This window comes from Erinaceus europaeus, chromosome 12 (genome assembly GCF_950295315.1).
Source record: "Erinaceus europaeus chromosome 12, mEriEur2.1, whole genome shotgun sequence".
Classification (NCBI taxonomy): domain Eukaryota; kingdom Metazoa; phylum Chordata; class Mammalia; order Eulipotyphla; family Erinaceidae; genus Erinaceus; species Erinaceus europaeus.
In genome coordinates, this window is record NC_080173.1 from 92,454,299 (window position 1) to 92,477,270 (window position 22,972).

Sequence of the window (22,972 nt, forward strand, 5' to 3'; positions counted from 1 at the left end):
AACTGATAAGCTGCCCCACGCCCATGACCCCTTAACTCTGGACTCATTTCTAACCTGTCATATTTTATCCAGATTAAGTTCTTTCATAAAGAGATGGATTCTCTGAGCCACAGGGCTTCTCTCCTGCTCTGGGAACACTGCAGCTCTGTGAGTACAGAGCCATCATCTCATTGGTGTGAGGGGTGAGGAGTAAACAGGGCCTCCCTCTGGGAGCTGAGCTTTGCCAACACCAGCGCACCCAGGAGGCTGCTCACAGGTGACTGCTTCCTGAGAGCCACTTTGTAGAATCTGACTGAGTGGCATCAATGAACGTCACACCAGCAGCTTCCTCAGAGCATAGTCATGTCTGCTAGAGAGAGAAGACGGGCTTATCAGACATTGCTCACAGGAGGGTAAAGTAGTCTAAGCCCTCTAGAGTTTATCCTTGGGTTTCTTAAGAAGGCAGAAGAAACATCGATATAAACAGAAGCTACTAGATCCAGCTCACCTGCATTTTCCATTCCACAAGAATCTATACTTTTGTCTATTTTAAAAAAGGTAGGCTTGCTGAGAATCAGGCCTATAATCACCATTATAGGGTTTTATTTAACCATTTTTTCATTGGTGTGTGTGTGTGTGTGTGTGTGTGTGTGTGTGTGTGTGTGTGTGTGTGGTAAGACCTCCTGGAAAGTTCCGTCTCCATAAAACAAACGACAGCGCTGAAACTGAACCGGAAGTGTACTGTCACCATGGAACCACCTCCTGGTGTTCTGCAGTTGACAAGGAACTGGTCCCATCCTGAGTATAGTTTATGGCAGACAGGTAGAAGCAGGCCCTCTGCAGTTAATCATTATTGTTAAGTAGGTAGGACTTTTAAATAAAATATATATTTAAAAAAAAATGAGTAGAACTGAGTCCAAAATGAAGATACTGGTTTTGTCCAAATCTTACAATTTTTTGCACTATGAGTGATTAATGCCACTTAAGTTCACACTGACTGTAAAGCAGAACTTTGTGCACAGCAGGTACCCTCAGTCGTCCGCTGCAGCCCTTGAATAGGAAAGAACATCTCTCCTGGGGGGTTGGACATTTGCACAGCAAGTTAAGTGCACATGGCACAAAGCACAAAGACTGGCACAAGGATCCTGGTTCGAGCTCCAGGCTCCCCACCTGTAGGGGGTTCGCTTTGCAAGCAGTGATGCGGGTCTACAAGTGTCTTTCCTTTTTTTTTTTTTTTACTTTATTTATTTTCCTTTTTGTTGCCCTTGTTGTTTTATTGTTGTAATTATTATTGTTGTTTTTATTGATGTCATTGTTGTTGGATAGGACAGAGAGAAATGGAGGAAGGGGGGGAAGACAGAGAGGGGAGAGAAAGATAGACACCTGCAGACCTGCTTCGCTGCCTATGAAGCGACTCCCCTGCAGGTGGGGAGCCAGGGGCTTGAACTGGGATCCTTACGCGTCCTTGCCTCGCGCCACGTGCGCTTAACCTGCTGTGCGACCTCCCGATTCCCAAAGTGTCTGTCTTTCTCTCCCCCTCTGTGTCTTCCCCTCCTCTCTTGATTTCTCTCTGTCCTATCCTACAACAATGATAGCAATAACAACAATAATTATAACAATAAAAAACAAGGGCAACAAAAATTGGGGAGGAGGCAAATGGCCTCCAGGAACAGTGGATTCGTAGTGCCAAGCCCCATCAATAACCCTGGAGGCAAAAATAAATAAATAAATATATATTTTTTTAAAAAGGAATATCTCTCCTGTACAGATGAGCAAAGTTAAGCCCCGACATTTCACCAGCATGAAAGTACAGATTCATATATGAATCCAGGACAGTTCATTCCCCACTCCGTTAACTGCTCTACTCTCAGATGGCAAGTTCAAGAGGAACAGTCAATGCCCCTCCAAATTCAATCCCTCCATATTGTGGGTTTTGTGCAGAGGAAGTCCCAAGCAGGAAAGAAGCAAAACCAGGACTCCTTTCAGGTTACTTTATCTTGTTGGTAGATGGTGTGCTTTGCAGCAGTTTGGATTCCTTGCAGCGTGTCATAGCGGAGGTGAAAATAATTGTGTCTTCTCTTCTTCTTTCCAGTCCTTTGCTGGCGGTGTCCTTTGCTACTTGCTGTGCAGTTCCAGGAATCGCCCTTCTAACTTGGGGGGTGAATCCACTCACAGGAGCCCTAGGAGCCTTTAACATCGTCCTGTATACTTGCTGTTACACCCCGCTGAAGAGGATCAGCATTGCCAACACGTGGGTCGGAGCCGTCGTCGGGGCCATCCCACCCATCATGGGCTGGACAGCGGTTACTGGCAGCCTGGATGCCGGTAAGTAACTCATAGTGTCCGTCGCCACTTCTTTCAGCAAACCTCTGAACCTCTGCCGCAGACACCTGAACCCAGACATGGACTGTCTGCGACGGACATCAGCATTAGCTAGTGGAGGAGGTGTTTCCTTCCCGGAATTTTTCACGTTGGGTAGCATTTGTTTTAATACTAATTCTTACGGTTCCTGTGCTAAACTGGCAGCGTGAAATACTACAAAGGTGGAACTGAAGGAAGGCCATGTCATCCTGAGTATAGTTTAGAGTTTCTGCCTCTGCCTGATACAACAGGCTGCATGAAAAGATAGAACGTAAACCTCACAAATCTGTGAGTCCTGCCAATTGGTTTCTTCACACGGTGGAGAAACCCCCTCCCTTCTGAAAAGCTGGGGCTCCCCTCCCCAATGGCCACCTGCATTCCATGTTTCACTCCCACACAATTGGGCTAGCCCCCACCCCCCAACTCGCTTATGAAAGAGCAGACTATTTTCATTAGTTTGTAATTTATTTTTATGTGATTTGCCTAAATTGTTCATGCTGTCTACAATAAAACCATTGAAAGATTTCTACTTTTTTTTTTTTTTGATGATATGTCACAACTAAATTTGTGGGGTGAAAATAGCTCATTTTTAACATCTGTAAGGGAAGTTTCACAGTCTAATTAGTCAAGTAATTAGTGTTTTTGACCAACACTTAGGAAGGAAGTGGTGAGGTTTCCTGCAATATATGTAAGTACATATTTTTCACATAAGAGATCAAAAGGCAGTTGACCATAAACCATTGCCCTGTAAGCCACATTCCTGAGACTTTTCATAAGGGCCCTTACACCCTGATTTGGCAGGCTGATTACACCTTTACCATGGTTGCTTTTAAGAACAATTTTAATATCCTGTAAATGGTGGAGTTTTCTGAATCTGCCAAGGTATAGTCTGAAGTGTTTGTGCTCATTTGCTCTGTAATGTGATAAACTTGAAACCAGAGTCTTGGGCCGGGTGGTGGCGGACCTGATTGAGCACGCATGTTGCAATGCGCAAGGACCCAGGTTCGAGCCCTCAGTCCCCACCTGCAGGGGAAAAGCTTTGCGAGTGGTGAAGCAAGGTTGCAGATGTCATTCTTTCTCTTTTCCCCTCTGTTTCCCCTTCCCTCTCGATTTCTGACTGTCTTTATCCAATAAATAAATAAAGATAATAAAAATATTAAAAAAGAAACCAGAGTCTCATCCACGTAGCAGACAGTTGTAGGCAACGTAGTGAGGCCCCAGGGTCTGGAATGGAGTTCAGACTCTCCTCATCCTCCCATCCCCTGGGGTCATTCTATACTATACTTGGCATCTTTCTGCCACAGCCTCTGCTCCTCCCAGATGGAGTTAACAATGGTCCCTTCGCCTTGAGTTGGCATGAAGATTAAATGAGTTCTTATTTAGTGCCCCTCATTCAAACAGCAAGTGAGTCAATGACTACATCTCAAGGAGGATCATAAGGTTTGATTGGCTCACAAACTCAAGCAATTCACAATTGCTTCCTGGTTGTTGTCTCCCATCCTGTTGGGTGACTCCAAGCCTGGTGGGACAGAGTAGCAAGGTGCATTTAAGGTATCTGTCATGGCTGAAGGAGATTAGAAAGCATGGATTTGGTACCCTGAAGATAGGTGAGTCTCTAATTTGCGATTTAAATGTACAGCATCAACAGAGGTGCCCAGGGGTAAGAACACCAGACTTGCTGCTTAAGATCCCTAGTTTGACCCCTAACGTCATATATGCCTGAGTGGTCTTCTGCTTCTCTCTTTTCTTCTAACTTTTTTTTCACTCATTAATAAGTAAATAAATCTGGGTTACTGGGTGGTGGTATACATACCTAGCTGAGTGCATAAGGACTTGGGTTCAGGCCCCTGGTCCCTACCTGAAGTGGGAAAGCTTTGTTGAATGTGTCTCTCTGTCTCTCTTCCTCTCTGTCACCCCTCTCCCTCTTGATTTGTAGTTGTCTCTCTATCCAATAAATAAAGGTCATTTAAAAAAATTTCAAAAGTAGGGGAGTTGGGCAGTAGAGCAGCGGGTAAAGCGCAAGGACCGGCATCAGGATCCCAGTTTGAGCCCCTGGCTCCCCACCTGCAGGGGAGTTGCTTCACAAGCAGTAAAGCAGGTCTGCAGGTGTCTCTCTCTCCTCCTGTCTGTTCTCCCCTCCTCTCTCCATTTCTCTCTGTTCTATCCAACAAGGATGACATCAATAACAGTAATAACTACAACAATAAAACACAGGCAAAAAAGAAATTTCAAAAATAAAATAAATATTTATTTTATTTATTTATTTATTTTATAGAACACATCCGTATATCAGAACTCCTGGTCTGATTTTTCCTCAGTGTAGCCTGGAGCCACAGCCCTGACCCACATTCTCTCTTACCTCAAGCCCATCTATCTTCTCCACTCCTTCACTCCTCCGTACTTCTCTCATGATTGTCCAGGCATTCAAAGTGAAGACCACAAAAAATAAATAAGTAAATAAATAATTCCCAGGCCTGCAAGAAAGCTTACCTGGATAGTGTGCCTGCTTTGTCTTTTTTTTTTTTAATTTCTTTATTGGGGGATTAATGTTTTACATTCGACAGTAAATACAATAGTTTGTACATGCAGAACATTTCTCAGTTTTCCTCAGAACAATACAACCCCCACTTTGGTGCAATACGCCAAATCCAGTTCAGGTTCTACTTGTGTTTTTTCTTCTGACCTTGTCTTTCAAGATCCGCTTGAGAGTGAGATCATCCCATATTCATCTTTCTGTTTCTGACTTATTTCACTTACCATGATTTCTTCAAGCTCCATCCAAGATGGGCTGAAAAACAGTGAGCCTGCTTTGTCTTTGTCATGTTCCAGCTTCAAGCTCAGACCCCCCACACACACCACTCTGTAGAAAACTTCTTCAGTGCTGTGTTATCTTTCCCTCTCTCTTGGCCCTGTCTCTATCTGAGAGGGTACAAAAAGAAAAAAAAAAAAAACACCTTAGGGCAATAAAATCCCAGCATAGACAAAAAGAAAAGAGAAAGTTACTCCCAGACTGCGTCCTCCAGTGATGGGTTTGCCCTGCTCAAAACTACCTGCTTTTCTAAGGAAATCTATCCTACGTCCTTCCAGGAGGCCCAGAACCCTTTGCAGTTTCCTGACATCTGACATAATAGAACATATCTTCTTTTTTTTTTTTTTTTTTTTTTTTTTGCCTCCAGCAGTATGAATCCACTGTTCCTGGAGGCTGTTTTTCCCATTTTGTTGTCCTTGTTGTGGTTGTTATTGTTATTTTTGTTATAGCTGTTGTTGGATAGGACAGAGAGAAATTGAGAGGAGGGGGAGACAGGAGGAGAGAAAGATAGACACCTGCAAACCTGCTTCACTGATTGTGAAGCAATTCCCCTGTAGGTGGGGAGCCGGGGGCTCAACTTGGGATCCTTATGCCAGTCCTTGAAGCACTTTACACCACCTGCACTTAACCCTCTGCACTACCACCTGACTCCTGTAATAGGTCTCTTTAAAATAATTTTCTAGTCAGGGTACAGGAGCCTGAGTAACAGGGCTTTTTTTGTTTGTTTGTTTTTTTAAGAATTTATTTATTCACAAGAAAGGAGAGAGAGAGAAAGAACCATCACTCTGAAACATGTGCTGCCAGGGACTGAACTTGGGACCTCATGGTTGAAAATCCAATGCTTTATCCACTGCACCACCTCCCGATCACGCAAAAGTTTTTTCCATAATCCAAGTTTAACTATCTATATAAGAACTCATTACTTTTGTTGCCCTTGTTTTATTGTTGTAGTTATTCTTGTTGTCATCGTTGTTGGATAGGACAGAGAGAAATGGAGAGAGATGGGGAAGACAGAGAGGGGGAGAGAAAGACAGACACCTGCAGACCTGCTTCACCGCCTGTGAAGTGACTCCCCTGCAGCTGGGAAGCTGGGGGCTTGAACCGGGATCCTTACGCCAGTCCTTGCGCTTTGCGCCCCTTGCGCTTAGCCTGCTGCGCTACCGCCTGACTCCCTACGAACTCATTATTAAAGGAAGCTAAGAACCAGACTGTCCTGGGTGGGAGGATGAAAATGCAGGTTTATCTTAAGAAATAAGGGCTTGTTATCTACCTAAATTAAGCCTGGTAGAAAGTTGAGGGGGTGGGGGACATTGATATTGCCACATCAAGAAACGTTTTTGATGGTTTTTGAATTGCTATCTTGTATGGCCTTTTTCTATAAAACTTAGTATGCTGCGGGACACATAATAACATTGGGATCCATGGCTCCCTGGGAGTTTCATTTATCACTGACCAAATCATATGCTGAAAACCTTGTCAGATATATCTTTATGCAAATGGACAGTGCTGCTTCACGTAATGCAGTAAGCTGCTTCAAAGGGTTTTAAAATATTAGTTTGTAGGAGCTGGGCGGTGGCGCACCTGGTAAAGCGCGCATGTTGCAGTGCAGAAGGACCCGGGTTCAAGCCCCAGTCCTTCCCTACAGGGGGAACACTTCACAAGTGGTGAAGCAGTGATACAATATCTTTTTTTACAAGTTTTTTTTAAATCTATTTATTTATTTATTGGATAGAGACAACCAGAAATCAAGAGGGAAGGGGGAGAGAGAGGGGGACAGAGACACCTGCAGCCCTGCTTCACTTGCAAAGCTTTTCCCCTGCAGGTGGGGATCGGGGACTCGAACCCCAGTCCTTGCTCATTATAACATGTGCTCAACCCGGTGTGCCACCATCTGGCCCTGCAAGAATCTCTCTTTCTCCTTCCCTGTCTCCTCCTTCCCCCTCAATATTTCTGTCTCTAACCAAAAACCAGAAAATAAATAAGTCTTCACTTGAATGAATCGATCACTTTTCATTTTACAGATGACACAATGTGATTAGCCCAAAATCGGTTGCCAAATATTCCAACATTAAGTGTATGTAAGGCATTATCGGGGAAGTGATGCAAAGAAATCTGGGGGGGGGGGGAGTTAATGAAATTTAAAGATTTTTTTTTAATTTCTTTATTGGGGAATTAATGTTTTACATTCAACAGTAAATACAATAGTTTGTACTTGCATAACATTCCCCAGTTTTCTATGTAACAATACAACCCCCACTAGGTCCTCTGTCATCCTTCTTGGATCTGTATTTTCCCCACCCACCCACCCCAGATTCTTTTACTTTGGTGCAATATGCCAATTCCAGCTTAAGTTCTACTGGTATTTTCTTTTCTGATCTTGTTTTTCAACTTCTGCCTGAGAGTGAGATCATCCCATATTCATCTTTCTGTTTCTGACTTATTTCACTTAACATGAATTTTTCAAGGTCTATCCAAGATTGGCTGAAAACAGTGAAGTCATCATTTTTTATAGCTGAGTAGTATTCCGCTGTGTATATATACCACAACTTGCTCAGTCATTCATCTGTTGTTGGACACCTGGGTTGCTTCCAGGTTTTTGGCTACTACAAATTGTGCTGCCAAGAACATATGTGTACACAGATCTTTTGGATGGGTGTGTTGGGTTCCTTAGGTTCTATCCCCAGGAGAGGAATTGCAGGATCATAGGGTAGGTCCATTTCTAGCCTTCTGAGAGTTCTGCAGACTGTTTTCCACAGAGGTTGGACCAATTGACATTCCCACCAGCAGTGTAGGAGGGTTTCTTTGACCCCACAACCTCTTCAGCATTTGCTGCTGTTACCTTTTCTGATGTATGACATTCTCACAGGAGTGAAGTGGTATCTCGTTGTTGTCTTTATTTGCATTTTTATAGCAGCACAAATAAGTGCAAACAGCTTGCAGCGGAATTTCTTTTAGAGAGCATTGTGTGGTAAAATGTCAGGCCCTCAACCCAGAAAGCTCTCTTCGTGGCTGTCTTATCAATAGGGGCAATTATTATAATGGTATTTTGCCTATGCCCATTTTCCTCGGAGATTCTGGATTGGGTTTTTCCTTCCACCCGCCTAACCTAATGACTTTGCTTTTGTTTGTTGGTTTGCTTGCTTATTGCTTGTCTGCTGTTAACCGGAAATATTAAAAATGCTTACCAAGTGAAACTCAGGACAGCTGAAGGAAACGCTACTTTCCGTCTCTAGGCGTCTGAGGAAGGGAGGTAGATTCTGATGAGTGGAGTGACCTACTAGAGTCCTGGTGGTCACGGGCGGGGTTTGAGCAGGGCTGAGATAAGTGCCCTAACAGCAGACATCCCAGCTCCAGGCTGGGCTTGGAGCCACATGCATTAGGCCTCTCAGCAATGTTTATCTCCAGAGACTATTTAGTTTATCTCTGAGGCTTCAGGTTAAAGTCCCCATTGCCTCACCAAGACCACCTCTTTCCATCATCCCTAATTCTTAAAAAGGCTCTATTTTTGTCTTGTTCCTAACTTTGAATAAATCTCAAGTCTTGGGAGTTTCTGGGATGGGTATCCGTGACCACCTTGTAGAGTCGATTTGTAAATTGCCTTTGGTTTGTCATTCAAATGTTGTGTGGTAAACATTAATTATGTCAGCCAACATTCAGTCACAAATGAGGACTTGGAAATGGCCTCTTATCAGGAAGTGACATTTGGCAAATGGATGATCTTACTCACAAAAAGAGAATGGGATTTTTTTTTTTTTTTTTAGCCTCAGCTGGTAAACTACAAAATGTTAAATACTGTTTCACTTTATTTACCTCCTTTGTACCAGGATGAAAAAGTAGAATGGAATAGAGGGGATTTATGCACTCATTCATTCAGCAAATATTTGTTGAGGACTTACTAAGAACCAAGCACTGTTTAACACAAGCACTTTGAAAAATTCCCTTGACAGTGCTGCCTTAGTTTGAAATCACACTCCAGAAACGAGTGTTTGTGGACATTCTGTTTGAGATTTTGCCACCCCTAGCCATAATGCTTCTGATTAAGACAAGTAATATTTTTAATGACAGCCGACTAGGGACATTCTTATAGTACTACTAGTAAACCAAAAACCAGTCTTCAGAGACCTTTTCTCTTGAAAGACAAAAAGACACAAAAGTTTGAGAAAGAGCATACTAGAAATAATGTTGCTAGGTCAGAGATTGGCAGCTGATCTACTTCAGTGCAGTGACTAGCCTGGTCATGTCACTCCTACTCTTCACCATTGCTCACTCAGTCTGTTAAGGGAGCTGGGAAAAATGTCTCGGTACTACTAACTCCCTCTGACAGCAGTGACAGAGTACACAGTCCACTAGTACTGTTTAGTGAACAAATCAATATTTTGGTGACAAAGATGGACAAAAGAAGAGAACCCCTTAGGTGACATCTAAGGAACAAGCAGCATTTGAATTTCTTAGAGAATCTATCCAAGGGTAATGTTAGAAGGGAGTACTTGTCTCAGAGTCAAAGCTTTTTGCTCCCTTTCCTGTCAGACAAGACCTTGACTCCACGTGGACGTGACACGGAAAATGGGTGGTAGAAGAAGAGACTCTCTGCCCGCACCATCTCCCTGTGTTTTGCCTCTTCTTCATGCCCAAGTCACTCCCCAAGAATTCTTCAAGAGTAAGTCTTGCCTACACTCGATTTTCTGTTTCCAAAGGACTCCTAATCTGCCCTTTTGTCCCCGTGCAGTTGATAAACTAGCCCCGTTCTGTGCCTTTTATCTGCAGCACCATAGAAGTCTATTGCACAGTTGAGGCGGATCTGTTTCACAAACTCCTTTGTATTACTCCTCAAAAGGACGGCTTTGAAATCTGTGACCATGAAGTCTTGGGTCTGGCTTGGCTTCCCCAGCTCGCCCTGAGTTTACATAACCACGTTACCCTGAAAGCACAGACCTAACCAGTCATGGAAGAGATAAGCGAATGAGGGTCACGTACAGAGGGAGTCTATTGTGCTGGGGGAGGGAAAGACCTCCCAAGCCAGTACCAGGGTTCACTGGAGCTGTTCCTTGGTCCTTTTCAAGGCCATATGTGTGGATAGCAAATGACAGTGAACGGGGACTCACTGGGGGGGGGGGGGGTTGGAAGTGGTTGAATGTAAGCCCAGCACACAAGGGACAAAGCAAGCTAAAAGCTTGAATTCAACTCCACTCCGTGCAGAATTCTTCTTCGAGAAGTACGCAAAAAGAGTGAGGACTCCCAACTTGAAGATTTTTGTCTCCATTCCATTGGAAAGCCACTTGTCTGAAATTGCCTGGGCTTTACCTACAAAATAATAGGAAGATGCTATGGGCAAAAGGCTTTCTGGACCTGAGCAGAAATAGAAATGATCCTCCCCCCCGCCCCCGCATTGGTATAGTATGAAAATGACTGATAGATATTTACAAAGATTTTAAAATTACTTTGCACCCCCCCCCCCAAGCCAGGCTGGTGGCTCAGTTGATTTGCTTCCTGGAACCAAATGTGACGGAGCAGTGTTCTGGTCTCACTCTCCATAAAATAAGTAGAACTTTTTGTTGCTCTTTTTGTTCTTCAAATGCATGTATTTTCAGAGTCCCTGGGATAAAAGTTCCTTCCATCACATCTGTTGACACACAAGCATGTGCATATATGTATGTGGGGTGGGGTGGGGAGCCGTGAGAGATGAACTCTTGTACATTTTCTGTATTTGGAGAGAATTCAGTAAGGCCTAGATATCTAAATTGTTTGGAGCTGGGGTTATGGTATCATCAACTCAAAAAAAAAAAAAAAAAAATCCCCATCCCCTGGAGAATCATACATTTGCCTTAAATATTTTAAACATTGGAACTTGTGAGTCAAAGGAGGCAAGCAGAGAGTTTCTTTCAGATACAGCTAAACCGAATAGGCAGAATGAGTCTGTCACATTAGACAGAAAAGAGAGAGAGAGAGAAAATACATTGTAGAGAAACAGAAAATGCATACTCAGAGGCCGTCTTCAGATGTCCCCTTATCAATCACTTCCTCCAGGAAGCCTTCCCTCTTTCTCTCCAAAGCTGAATTTAAATCTTCCTCCTTGGGTGCTTCCCACCAGCTCTCTACCTAAGTTAACATTCAAGGACAACAGTCTCCTTTTTGTGTTCCCTCCCTCCTTGGCCAGACTCCAGCAGAGAACCTTGAGAACAGACTGCCTGTCACATAAAAGGCACACAATAACACAATAAGTGTCTATTGTCACAGCAGATCCCCCCGCCCAACACACACATACACACACATACACAAAAACATGGGCTGCTCAGAGGGCTTTGAATCAGTAAACTGAGGGCTTTGTGTTTACCCTCCAAGGAAGGTGGGTTCCACCACAGCCCCCGGACTAATTCAAGTCTTCCTGTTCTAGTTCACCTTATCTTGATGAAGAGAGTGATTTGTTTTACGTCTTTTATATGAGCAGAGGCAGTTGCAGGCCATCGAGTAGAATTGTGTGGGGGTGGTGGTTTTCTGAGTACAATCCATGTAGGCTATGCTGTGACTTCTAAAGCTCTTTCATTTGTGACATGAGCCAAACCCATACTCAATTTCCTCTCACACAGAGTGCTGAATGCTACTCGGGTAAAAATTATTATTATCAAAAAAAAAAAAACTGCTATTTTTAAGCAAAAGCATCCCTTGGAAACGTGAACTGAGCAAAACAGAACACAGCAGTTTGGCACATGAGAAATCGGACTTCTGAGGAAAACAAGAAAGAGTCCAGATTTGGGTCTGGAATTAACTCTTTCAAGTCTGGGTTTCTGGCTGAGTTTGTTCTTTCTCAACGATTCATTAGCAGAAATTCTCTTTCTAAGATATCACTGATAGAGGACACCATTTGGTCTGTTCAGCATCCCTGTGTGCTGGTGTCTGTCGTGACTGCAAACCAGATTCTCAGAGTAAGGGTTGAGCTGTTCCGTGTGCATTCTGCTCAGAAGCTTCAGAGGAACCCAGCTCTTTAGAATCAGCAACATTATCTTTTTCTAGACATTTTACATCCAGAGATTTCCCCCACCACCGCCCCTTTTTCTCTTAATCAAAATCTCCTGTCACCTGCTTACTATTTCAGTTGTGCCTGGGTGGTCTGTCTTCTCCCTTCTGATTCCACTCCCAAGAATTAAGGGAATTCACTGCCAAGGAAAAAGAATTCTCCATTTGTTTGTAGTGGAAATCTTTTTTTTTTTTTTTTTAAGTACCTGGATTCTTAATAAACTGGGAAATGCTTCTGCAGTTTCTCTTTCCATTAAGTCTCCCCCTCGCTCAGCTCTAGAGAGTATATGGGTACTTGTTTGAGCCAACATGTGATAGGAACTTTTTAAAACAGGGTACTGTTATCTGTGTCAGATCTGAATATCTCAGAAGAAATCAATCACTGTTTCTCAGCTGAAAGAAAATAGTAATTCTACCTGCAGGAAGGAGTTTCTAAGTTCTATTTATTCATGAGAAGGTGGAGAGAGAGAGAGAGAGAGAGAGAGAGAGAGAGAGAGAGAGAGGGAACACCAGAGCATCACTTTGGCATGTGTGGTATGAGGAATCCAACTCTCAGGAGAGAGCTTAGTCCGTTCGAGTTCCAACTAGGGCCCCAGAGACCACAGGACCCATCTCTGACATCACCTTATACCAGAGCTAAGCAGTGTTCTTGTCCCTTCTCTCCCCACCCCCAGTAATAAGTATATCTTTAAAAAAAAAAAAAAATAGGGTGTCTGAGAGGCACTTCAAACTTAAGATGGCCAGTGGCAGATCTCTTAGTACCTGCCATAAACTCACTCACCTATGTGTCTTCCCAGTGGCCCCTTGACTACCTATCTCTTCATGTGTTACCACCAACCCACAGTCACCCTCTGCTCTGGGGCAAGATCCCATTCCTAATCTGGTTAACAGATGCCTACACGGCCCATCTCCATCTTGTAAGCCTTTTTCCTCACTGCAGCCTCCCCGCTGTTCTAGAAACATAACCAAAGCGACCCTTTGTGGGACCTGATAGAGCTCGACTTTCAATTAGCTGTTCCCTGTGCTCATCAAAACCTTTGGGATGACCCTCACTGAGCAGACCCCCCAAGTCACCCTGATAATATCACCTTCTGTGGATTTCTAAAATAGAGCTTGTCACCGTTGGCTTCATGTCAGTCTCTCTCTAGACCTGAGTCGCTGTTACTTTCTAGCAGCCAGATTTGTACGTTGTTTTTGGTAAACCACCTGTCATTTGTCTGCCAGGTGAATAAATTCAGCATCTACTGACTGCTCCCGTTACGACTAACACTTCAAGTTCAAGTGTGTTTCTGCAAACTAAGATGCCAAGATATTATCTATGTGTGAATGTGTCTACATTTATGGATATTACAGATGTAGGCAAAGTTAAAATGTGTCAATGGGTGAAAAAAAAATCAATATAGGGGCTTTGACAGCTACCCCTCCTAAAATAGAAACACTAAAATCACATCTTGGTTTTCTCCCAATAGTTGGAGGCTGGAAAGGAATTGATTAACTTGTGGAACCTTCAGGAAACTGTGGTATGAAGGGCTCCCACCTCCTTTAAATCGGCTATATGCAGACAGATTCTGCTTGATAAGCCATAACTGCCTGATAAGCTTAACTCAGAAATGCACCATTTATTTTATATTTATTTATTTATTTATTTATTTTGCCCAGTACAACATGAATAGAAATCATCATTGTATTTTAGATGACTTACAAAGCCTATCCCTGTTCTCCTGCTCAAGTCCATACTGTTGAGGAATACAGATAAGAGGTTAAGAGAGACTCATTCCTTCTGACCCTCATTGGTATATGCACAAAAAGGTTCTTAAGACACCTGTAGAGTCCCAGACGTACTTTCTGAATTATTCTGTATTTTAAACTACTTCCACTCCTAGTGAATTCTGTGTTAGCACTAACTCCCCTTCTCTTTCTGGACATTCTCACTGCTGAAGGGCTTAAGAGAGTCTCATTACCTACAGCAGGACTGTAATGACAGATGCACAAGTACTCCTAGGCAGGTTTTCGTTTCCCAGGGTAGAGAACATAGCAGGTTTATAAGCTCTCAATTCTCTGATCAGGGCTGGAGACAGTCCTGAGACTGACAAAGCAGGGGGTCCTACCAGTTTCTCACTGATTCACAAGTAAGTGTGTGATTGCAGGGTCCTTTCTGTTAAAGTAATTCTTTTATGTATTGCCTTCCATTTAGTATGTTTGAAGACCTTTTATTATTTTTTTTAATTTATTTATTATTGGATAGAAACAGAGAAAAATCGAGAGGTGAATGGGAAACAGAGAGGGAAGAAACAGAGAGACCCCTGCAGCCCTGCTTCACTGCTTGTGAAGCTTCCCTCCTGCCAGTGGGGACCAGGGGAGCTTGAACCCAGGTCCTTTCACTCTGTAATGCGTGTGCTGAACCAACTGCGCCACCACCTGGCCCCTAGAATACCTTTTACTACAGTGGTATAGAATGCTTTCTACATTCTAGAATTTGAAACTATAAAAGAAAATACTGTGTCCTTAAGAAATTCACGTTCAAGTAAGATACACAGAAGCAGCTAATTAATGGTCGGGCACCACTACTTAACTCAACAGCAGACACACATCTTAGCTGGAGAAGAGCCCTCCGCACAACCACCCTGTGCCCCCTGTGTAGCCCTGAGGCATGTCCAATTGAACACAGCCAGGATCAGGCTGGTAAGCTGCCTGACTGACCCCTTTGTCATCACTGTGAACGTCGTCTCAATAGACCTTTAAACCCAGAACCTGCTCTTGGACAAGCTCACTCTTTTACTTATTTACTCTACACTCAGATTAGATAAGTTTTGCCTCCTAAAGCCCTCTCAAGTTATCTTCTTCCCATCCCCGCTGTCAGCACGCTAGTCTTCACTGTTGCCACCTTCAGTCTCCTGAAGTGGTCTTTCCATACCTACTTTGGGTCACTCCAGTGTTCTTTCACAAATCAGATCAAGTAGCACCAATGGCCTTGTCCTTAGTCCCTACCCACAACAGTCACAGTCACACACACACACACACACACACACACACACACACACACAATGTTAAGATCCTTCATGTCTTTTTGATTTTTAATTTTTATTTATAAAAAAGGAAACACTGGCAAAAACCATAGGGTAAGAGGGGTACAACTCCACACAATTCCCACCACCAGAACTCTGTATCCCATCCCTGATAGTTTTCCTATTCTTTATCCCTCTGGGAGTATGGACCAAGGGACATTATGGGATGCAAAAGGTGGAAGGTCTGGCTTCTGTAGTTGCTTCCCCCACTGAACATGGGTATTGACAGGTGGATTCATACTCCCAGCCTGTCTCTCTCTTTCCCTAGTGGGGCGGGGCTCTGAGGAAGCGGGGCTCCAGGACACGTTGGTGTGCTCGTCTACCTAGGGAAGTCCAGTTGGCATCGTAGTAGCATCTGGAGCCTGGTGGCTGAAAAAGAGTTAACATATAAAGCAGAACAGGTTGTTGAGGACTCATGAGCCTAAAGGCTGGAAGGATCCCTCCCATCTTCCTGTTGCTTTTCAAACAGAGCCGGTTCTTCACACAGCCTACAGGGCCTGGGGTCTTGGCACCCCGTCATCCCTCCAGCTTGACCCTAAACAGTCACCTCCACTGTGCTCTGCACTCTAGTCAGAGTTCCTGTTTATGTCATTTATGTTTAATCATGACACAGTAAAACTGACTTTCAGTAGTATACAGCTCTGAATCTGAACAGATATACGAACCGTCTCGCTAAGTTTTTTATTTTTATGTACAGAAGACACAGCCGTGTACACTTAGCCCAGTTGTCTGGTGGCAAGTTCTTTAGCCTTTGCCTTTTCCAGCTTGGCAGTTGAGCAGCTGATTTGGGACCCAGCACGTTTCCTCCCCAGTGACAGAGGCGGATCTCATCACATCTATCATTGTAATTGGTCCTAATAGCTTCCACCAATTTAGCCACAGCTCCTTTGTCAACTTGTGTGAAGGCAACGGTAGTGCAAGTCTTCCTGTGGACAAGATGCCCCACCCAGTCTGGCCTTCCCCTTGATGATATGGTAGGGAGCCCCCACAGGGGCTCCGACACACAGGGCAGGCAGAAAAGCAGCCAGCTCGATGGCATCCACGTCATGTGCAGTCACCCCCAGCTGAGCCTTCTTGACGAACCGTCTCTTCATACCTCAGCTCTGCTGTGAAGCTTGCAGCCGTCAGATTTTTGCAAACATGTCATTGGACTTGGTCGCTTCTCCCCCAGAGCTCACTGCAGGTGATGCTTCTTCAGACCTGACTCAGCAGCTTGCAGTCATTGTCCGCATTGCAAGCACTTCCCTTGACAGCACGTCAACAGCGAAATGGGCTCTCTTCTGTGGCTCTTGATTAATCCCCATTTTCTTGACTTTCTAGTAAATCCACTGCCAGCAGGAGGATGTATGGATCTACTTACCTTAGGACCCTTCCTCCCCCTGCCCCGCCCCACCTCGTCTAGCATGGTGCTTGTCGCTTAGTGCTCAGTTAAATACTATTTGCATGAATCAGTGAGTAATAGATTGCTTGCTCAGGAGTCAATGTAGCCCCGGCTGTCAAAACTGTACCCTGCCACACATCGAGTATGGAGGCAGCTTCAGACGTAAAGCCTTCGGGGACTGGGTGGTGGCACACCTGGTTAAGTGCATGTCTTAACCATGCGTAAGGACCCAGATTGAAGCCCCTGTCCCCACCTGCAGGGGAGAAGCTTCAAGAACGGTGAAGCAGGGCTGCAGGTGTCTCTGTCTCTCTTTCCCTTTCTATCTTCCCTCTCAAATTCTCTCTGTTCTATCAAATAAAATAAAGCTTAAGTTTTATATTAAAAAAAAATTACAACTTTCCTTCAATCTTTATTACAAAGTAGATATTCATCAGATGACAGCCTTTATCCCACGGGCCTGGGTCAGGGAAGTCTTCCTTACACACGCAGGAGCAAAGTAGTGCTCAAAGGTATTACTGACATGTCTGAAATCTCACAGCCATAGACAAGTCATTATATGCAGGGCCCATGTTTCTTTTTTTAAAATTTTTTATATTTATTAATTTTCCCTATTGTTGCCCTTGTTGTTTCTATTGTTGTAGTTATTATTGTTGTTATTGATGAAATCTTTGTTGGATAGGACAGAGAGAAATGGAGAGAGGAGGGGAAGACAGAGAGGGGGAGAGAAAGACAGACACCTGCAGACCTGCTTCACCGCTTGTGAAGCGACTCCCCTGCAGGTAGGGAGCCGGGGGCTCGATCCGGGATCCTTAAGCCGGTCCTTGCGCTTTGCGCCACGCGTGCTTAACCTGCTGCGCCACTGCCCGACTCCCCAGGGCCCATGTTTCTTTTGTATTATCTTTGTTTATTGGATAGAGACAGCCAGAAATCAAGAGGGAAGGGGGTGACAGAGAGAGAGAGACAGAGAGACACCTGCAACACTGCTCCACCACTAGCAAAGCTTTCCCCCTGCAGGTGGGGACCGGGGGCTCGAACCCGGGGCCTTAAGCATTGTGACATGTGCGCTCAACCAGGCGCGCCACCACCCAGCCCCTGGCCCGTGTTTCTTCTTCTTTTTTTTTTTTTTTAAAGAATTTATTTATTCATGAGAAAGATAGAGAAAGAGCCAGACATCACCCTGCTACATGTGCTGCCAGGGATTGAACTCAGAACCTCATGGTTGAGATTCCAGTGCTTTATCCACTGCACCGCCTCGCGGACCACAGGGCCATGTTTCTTTATGGCACACTGCTTCTTCATCACACACCATTTTATCCCTCCTGCGCACCACACCGTGTGGACATTGTGAGGGGAAGGTGCCTGGCTCCTGCCCTGGAAGCCTTGCGCAAGTCCAGTGGTGCATGGCTCATAGGCAGAGCATAGCCAGGGTGGCCTGTGGGACCCGGAGCTTCATTGTGTGCCAGTGCCATGCTGGGAGCTGCCACCGCCCTGAGTGGGAGTGAGCAGGGTGGGGTGGGGTAAGACTTTGTCAGGGAGGCCAAGTGGGCTTGGTGTAGCCTCCTGCCTCCGTGTACCTCATTCCCGTGGCCCAGCCTATGGAAACAGAGGGGAAAGTCACAGCACAGATGTCTCCTCAGGACAGTGTGTTCTTAAGTGTGTAAGTGCTTCCTTTGCTGTGGTAGCTAGAGGTGACCGCCGCTCAGCTCTCCTTGGGAAGTGTGGCCTCCCCCAGTTGAGAATGCCTGAAGGACCAAGGAGAGTCCTCAAGACCAGGCTGACCTGGGGAGGTCAAGATAAGAAGAAAGCCCAGCAGAGCAGCATCTGAGATGAGATGACAGTGAAATCTCAGCCAAAGGAAACGCTGCCTTGGTTAAGACCTCTGATGATAACGTGCCTTTGCTTCCCTCTCCCCACCCTCACCCCCCCAACCTGTCTCCATGCAGGAGCATTTCTTCTGGGAGGAATCCTCTACTCCTGGCAGTTTCCTCACTTCAACGCCCTGAGCTGGGGCCTACGCGAAGACTATTCCCGAGGCGGCTACTGCATGATGTCAGTCACGCACCCGGGCCTGTGCAGGCGCGTCGCCCTGCGCCACTGTCTGGCCTTGGTCGCCCTGTCCACGGCAGCCCCCATCCTGGGTATCACCACATGGACCTTCCCCGTCATCTCCCTCCCCATCAACCTGTACATTTCCTACCTCGGCTTCCGGTTCTACACGGATGCAGACCGGAAGAGCTCCCGGAAGCTGTTCTTCTGTAGCCTCTGGCACTTACCGCTGCTGCTGCTTCTCATGCTCACGTGCAAGCAGTTGCCACCCACAGAATGTGACAGAGGAGGACCTGAGAGTTGAAGTCACACTGGCACATGAGGAGGAAGAAAAAAAACAAAAACAGCCAACATCTGAGGAGACGCATAATTTTCTTGTTTTTTTTTTCTTTTTTTTTTTTCCTGTCATCAGTAGGCAAAGCCTATTTTGGTAATTCTGGAGCTCGAAAAGAGGAATCACTGGGTTTGTTTCAAGATTGTAAAATAATCTGGTGCTCACTAATCAACATTTTTTTTTAACGAGAAGCAAAACACTCTTTAAAATGAGAAATGAGCTGACTCAATCAGTGCAAAGAGAATGTTCATCTCTTTGAGAGCCTTTATCTCTCTCTCTCTCTCTCTCCCCTCAACATCACCCCACTGTTTTACTTCTGTCCATGTGCACGTCTCCCATGTGCTATTCTCCACCTTCTCTCAACACGCACACGTACACGCACACACTGTGAGCTGGAGTAGTAACGGGAAAGACTAGGTGAGCCCTGCTCTGATAGCTCTGGCCTGTCCCCAGGCTGTCCGAGGATATGCAGGCTGTGGCCACCGCCTCCCCTTTCCCACAACGTGAGTCAGGGCCCCAGCTTCCAGCTTCCTCCACCGCACATACTCTTGCAGATGATGGCAGAATACCAAGGAAAGGCTGCTGCTGCAGGACATGCAGGCAGACAATTCCAAACGGTTGCCTAGGGAGTCCCATTGTTGGCCCCTGTCCTCTAAGACCACTAGATATCAGCATTTCAAAAAAAAAAAAAAAAACACTGCAAAGAATTAAAGAAATCTTTATAGTGTTTTTTGTTTGTTTGTTTGTTTTTGGTTTTGTTTTTTTGTCATTGCTGGGGCTTTACCACTCCAAGTCAACTTTTTCAGATAGAAACAGTAAGACCACAGTCCCGAAGCTTCCCTCAGGGCTGTAGTATTTAGGTTAACACAGTGTGTCAGGAGCTCAAACCCGGGGCATGGGCGTGGCAAAGTGGGCACCCTCCCAGCTGAGCTACTTTACAATTCATTTGAAAATGACAGGAAGTGCCAGAAGCCATTTCTTTCTGGAAGGGCAGCACGAAACTCATAGCAGAAACCCCACCAGCTCTGATCCAATTCCTGTTCCTCTTCAGTCACTTTTGTAGACTGTCAGCTCTGTTTTACCTCCTTGTTTTATTTGTCTGTTTCAAGACCATATGAGGAATGAGATCACAGGGGCGGTGGGGAAGGAGGGACTGAGCTAACCAACCCACACAGTTCCCATTCTGAGTTCTTACTCCTATAGCGAGCAACATTTTCATCCTGGTGTCTTCTGGACTTCTGGTGGGACTGCTTCCCGTGGTGGGAGTTAATTTCACAGTAGCCAGGTATGGCCTCTGCCATCTGATATTTCCTCCATCTAGTCCACTGTCAAGTCCCATTTGCCTGAAGGTTGTGGTTTACTCATTCCCCAAGAGCTCTGCTGCTCAACAGGAATCCATGTGGGAGGTTAAGCAACATTTAAATACTTGTTGCAATATGTTCTTTTAAAAAAAAAAAAAATCAAAAGCAATTGTAGATAGTATTTGATCCCTATTTCTACTTGACTGTATCCCGGTTCTATTCTGTGGAACATGGCATAGGAGTATCTGCAGAGAACATCTATAACTGAGTGCAGAACTCAGATTTGTGTAAAAGAAAAATAAAAAGTATTGGTTTTCTTTTCCAGCTGCAATAAACCAATATATAAAATTAGGAGTGTCTGTAATTTAATCCCTTTATGTTGAGTTTGCAAGGTTTCTGGTCATAGTGGTAACAACGACTGACTCTATGAAATTAGCAGAGGATTAGAAGTCACACCAATGTCTGTCTCAGATGGTGGGACTGAACATCTTATGTTTTGATACCTGTACACACAAAAAAAACTGTAAACCAGAAGAAATGGAGAGGAGGAACAGCAGGAGTTCACGGCATCTCCCCCACCCCCACCCCCCTTTCTTCTTGGGATCGTTTTTTTTCTCTCTCCTTCAGAATCATAGCCAAAGAAATCTGCCTTGGGCATTTGGATACCACGCTTCTGTTTAGAAAACACTGCTAAGGGGAGCATTTTCTGTATACAAATGAAGCTTAAACATCACCATGTGTCCAAGAGTCTTCCCTGTGAAACCACCTCACTGACCTGCCACCACTTCTCACAGCCCCTGAGGGCACCCTTTTCTCCTGTGACCTGCCACCCTCTCATCCTGTGTTGGCCCAGCATGGAAATTAGAACTCATGACCCCTTGGCATCCCCCATCTTGGGACAGTTGCCTATTCTTTAAGGAGATGTGAGCACTTCATCTCATATGTCAATAGGTTCCAACCTTGGACTAAGGAGATAACATAATAGTTGCACACCCAAAAAGTTTCATGCCCATGGCCAACTTTTAAAAAAAAATTTATTTATTTATTTATTGCATAGAGACAGCCAGAAATTGAGAGGAGGGGGGAGACAGGGAGAGAGACGCACCTGCGACACTGCTTTACCACTCATGAAGCTTCCTCCTGCAGGTGGGAACTGGGGCCTGGAACGCCGGCCCTTGTACACTGTAATGTCCGCCACCACCCAGACCCTAGGCCCAACCTTTAGATCTATTGTAAACCAGAGTTGTGCAGTGCTCTGGTTTAAAAAGAAAGGAACCAAACCTCCAACTCTGACCATCATTCATAGACTCTGCTCATTTCCCTGGTGGGAGAAGTACGTGTCTCTGAAGATTCCTCAGTCAAGTATCTTTAGGAAGTAGTGCCTACCTTAACTCTTGTAGAGTCACAGACATGCTCACATACATAAGACCTCAGGGGTTCGGGGGGCTCAAACTTTAAAAAATTAAGTGATTACTGAATCCAGAATACTTGATGGAAATCAGAATTGGCAGTATAGCCTGGGTCTGGTCTCCTGACACCCACCTCCCCACCTTAAAAAACTTAAGTGGCAGATTTGTAATAGACTCAAGAGTTACCTAAGAAAGAAAGGTTTAAGTGTCGTGCGGTAGCGCAGTGGACTAAGTGCACGTGGCGCAAAGTGCAAAGACCAGCGTAAGGATCCCAGTTGGAGTCCCTGGCTCCCACCTGCAGGGGGGTCGATTCACAAGTGGTGAAGCAGGTCTGCAGGTGTCTGTCTTTCTCTCCCTCTCTCTGTCTTCCTGTCCCCTCCATTTCTCTCTGTCCTATCCAACAACGATGACATCAATAACAACAATGATAACAAGGGCAACAAAAGGGAAAAAATAGCCTCCAGGAGCAGTGGATTTGTAGTGCAAGCACCAAACCCCAGTGGTAACCCTGGAGAGAAAGAAAGAAAGGTTTTTGGTAAATGCCCACATCATCCTTCTAATGATCTGCTCTTAGTACAAGAGATACCTTCTTCTGACTTGTATGAGGAACTGGTCAAAATAAAGCCTGGAGCCTGGGGAGACAGCAAAATGATTAGGCAAAAGGCCTACATACACTTAAGCACCACCAAAAAGCAGAGCTCTGGTGTCTCTGTATCTCTTTCATTAAAATAAATAAGTGCTGGGAAATTGTGCAGATACAGTCACATCCACCATGTTGTCCCCTCAGGGTACTGTCAATTCCCGCAAGAAAACCCTATTCCTGGAGTGCCTTGTTCCACCATATTGTCCCCCTCAGGGTATTATCAATTCCGGCAAGAAAACCCTATTCCCGGAGTGCCTTGTTTCCTAGCCAATCTTATCCTGACTTGTCACTTCCAGAATTTCTCCCGCAAAAGCCCTTCTGCTTCTGCCTCTCTTCTCTTGCCCGCATTTCACCCTGACACGAAAGGGTTGTTGCGCGTAGCAGGAGGCGGCCATTTTTGCTAGCTCCACGTGGCCTGAACTACTGCGCTTTCACCCCACTCTGAGGTGTCCTGGCGAATAAAGATTTGTGTTCCCTCTCCGCTCCAGATCTCTCCTCCGCATCACAGCCCAACAAATAAGTACAATATCTTAAAAAAAAAAAAAAAAGTACTAGAGTGGGGGTAGATAGCATAATGGTTATGCAAAGAGATGCTCACGCCTGAGTCTCCAAAGTCCCAGGTTCAATCCCTTG

General features: G+C 45.0%; 1 protein-coding gene across 4 annotated transcripts in view; it reads left to right on the plus strand.

The window, feature by feature from the left end:
* LOC103110066 (protoheme IX farnesyltransferase, mitochondrial) overlaps positions 1-20,638 on the plus strand; it is a 131,433-nt gene extending 110,795 nt beyond the window's left edge. For all 4 annotated transcript variants that reach the window (XM_007519211.3, XM_060204457.1, XM_060204455.1 and 1 more), the window contains 2 exons: positions 2,072-2,304; positions 18,550-20,638. In XM_007519211.3, coding sequence (XP_007519273.2) covers positions 2,072-2,304; positions 18,550-18,956 — 640 coding nt within the window. In that variant the 3' untranslated portion in view covers positions 18,957-20,638. The remainder of the gene's footprint in view (positions 1-2,071; positions 2,305-18,549) is intronic.
* The last annotated feature ends 2,334 nt before the right edge of the window (positions 20,639-22,972 follow it).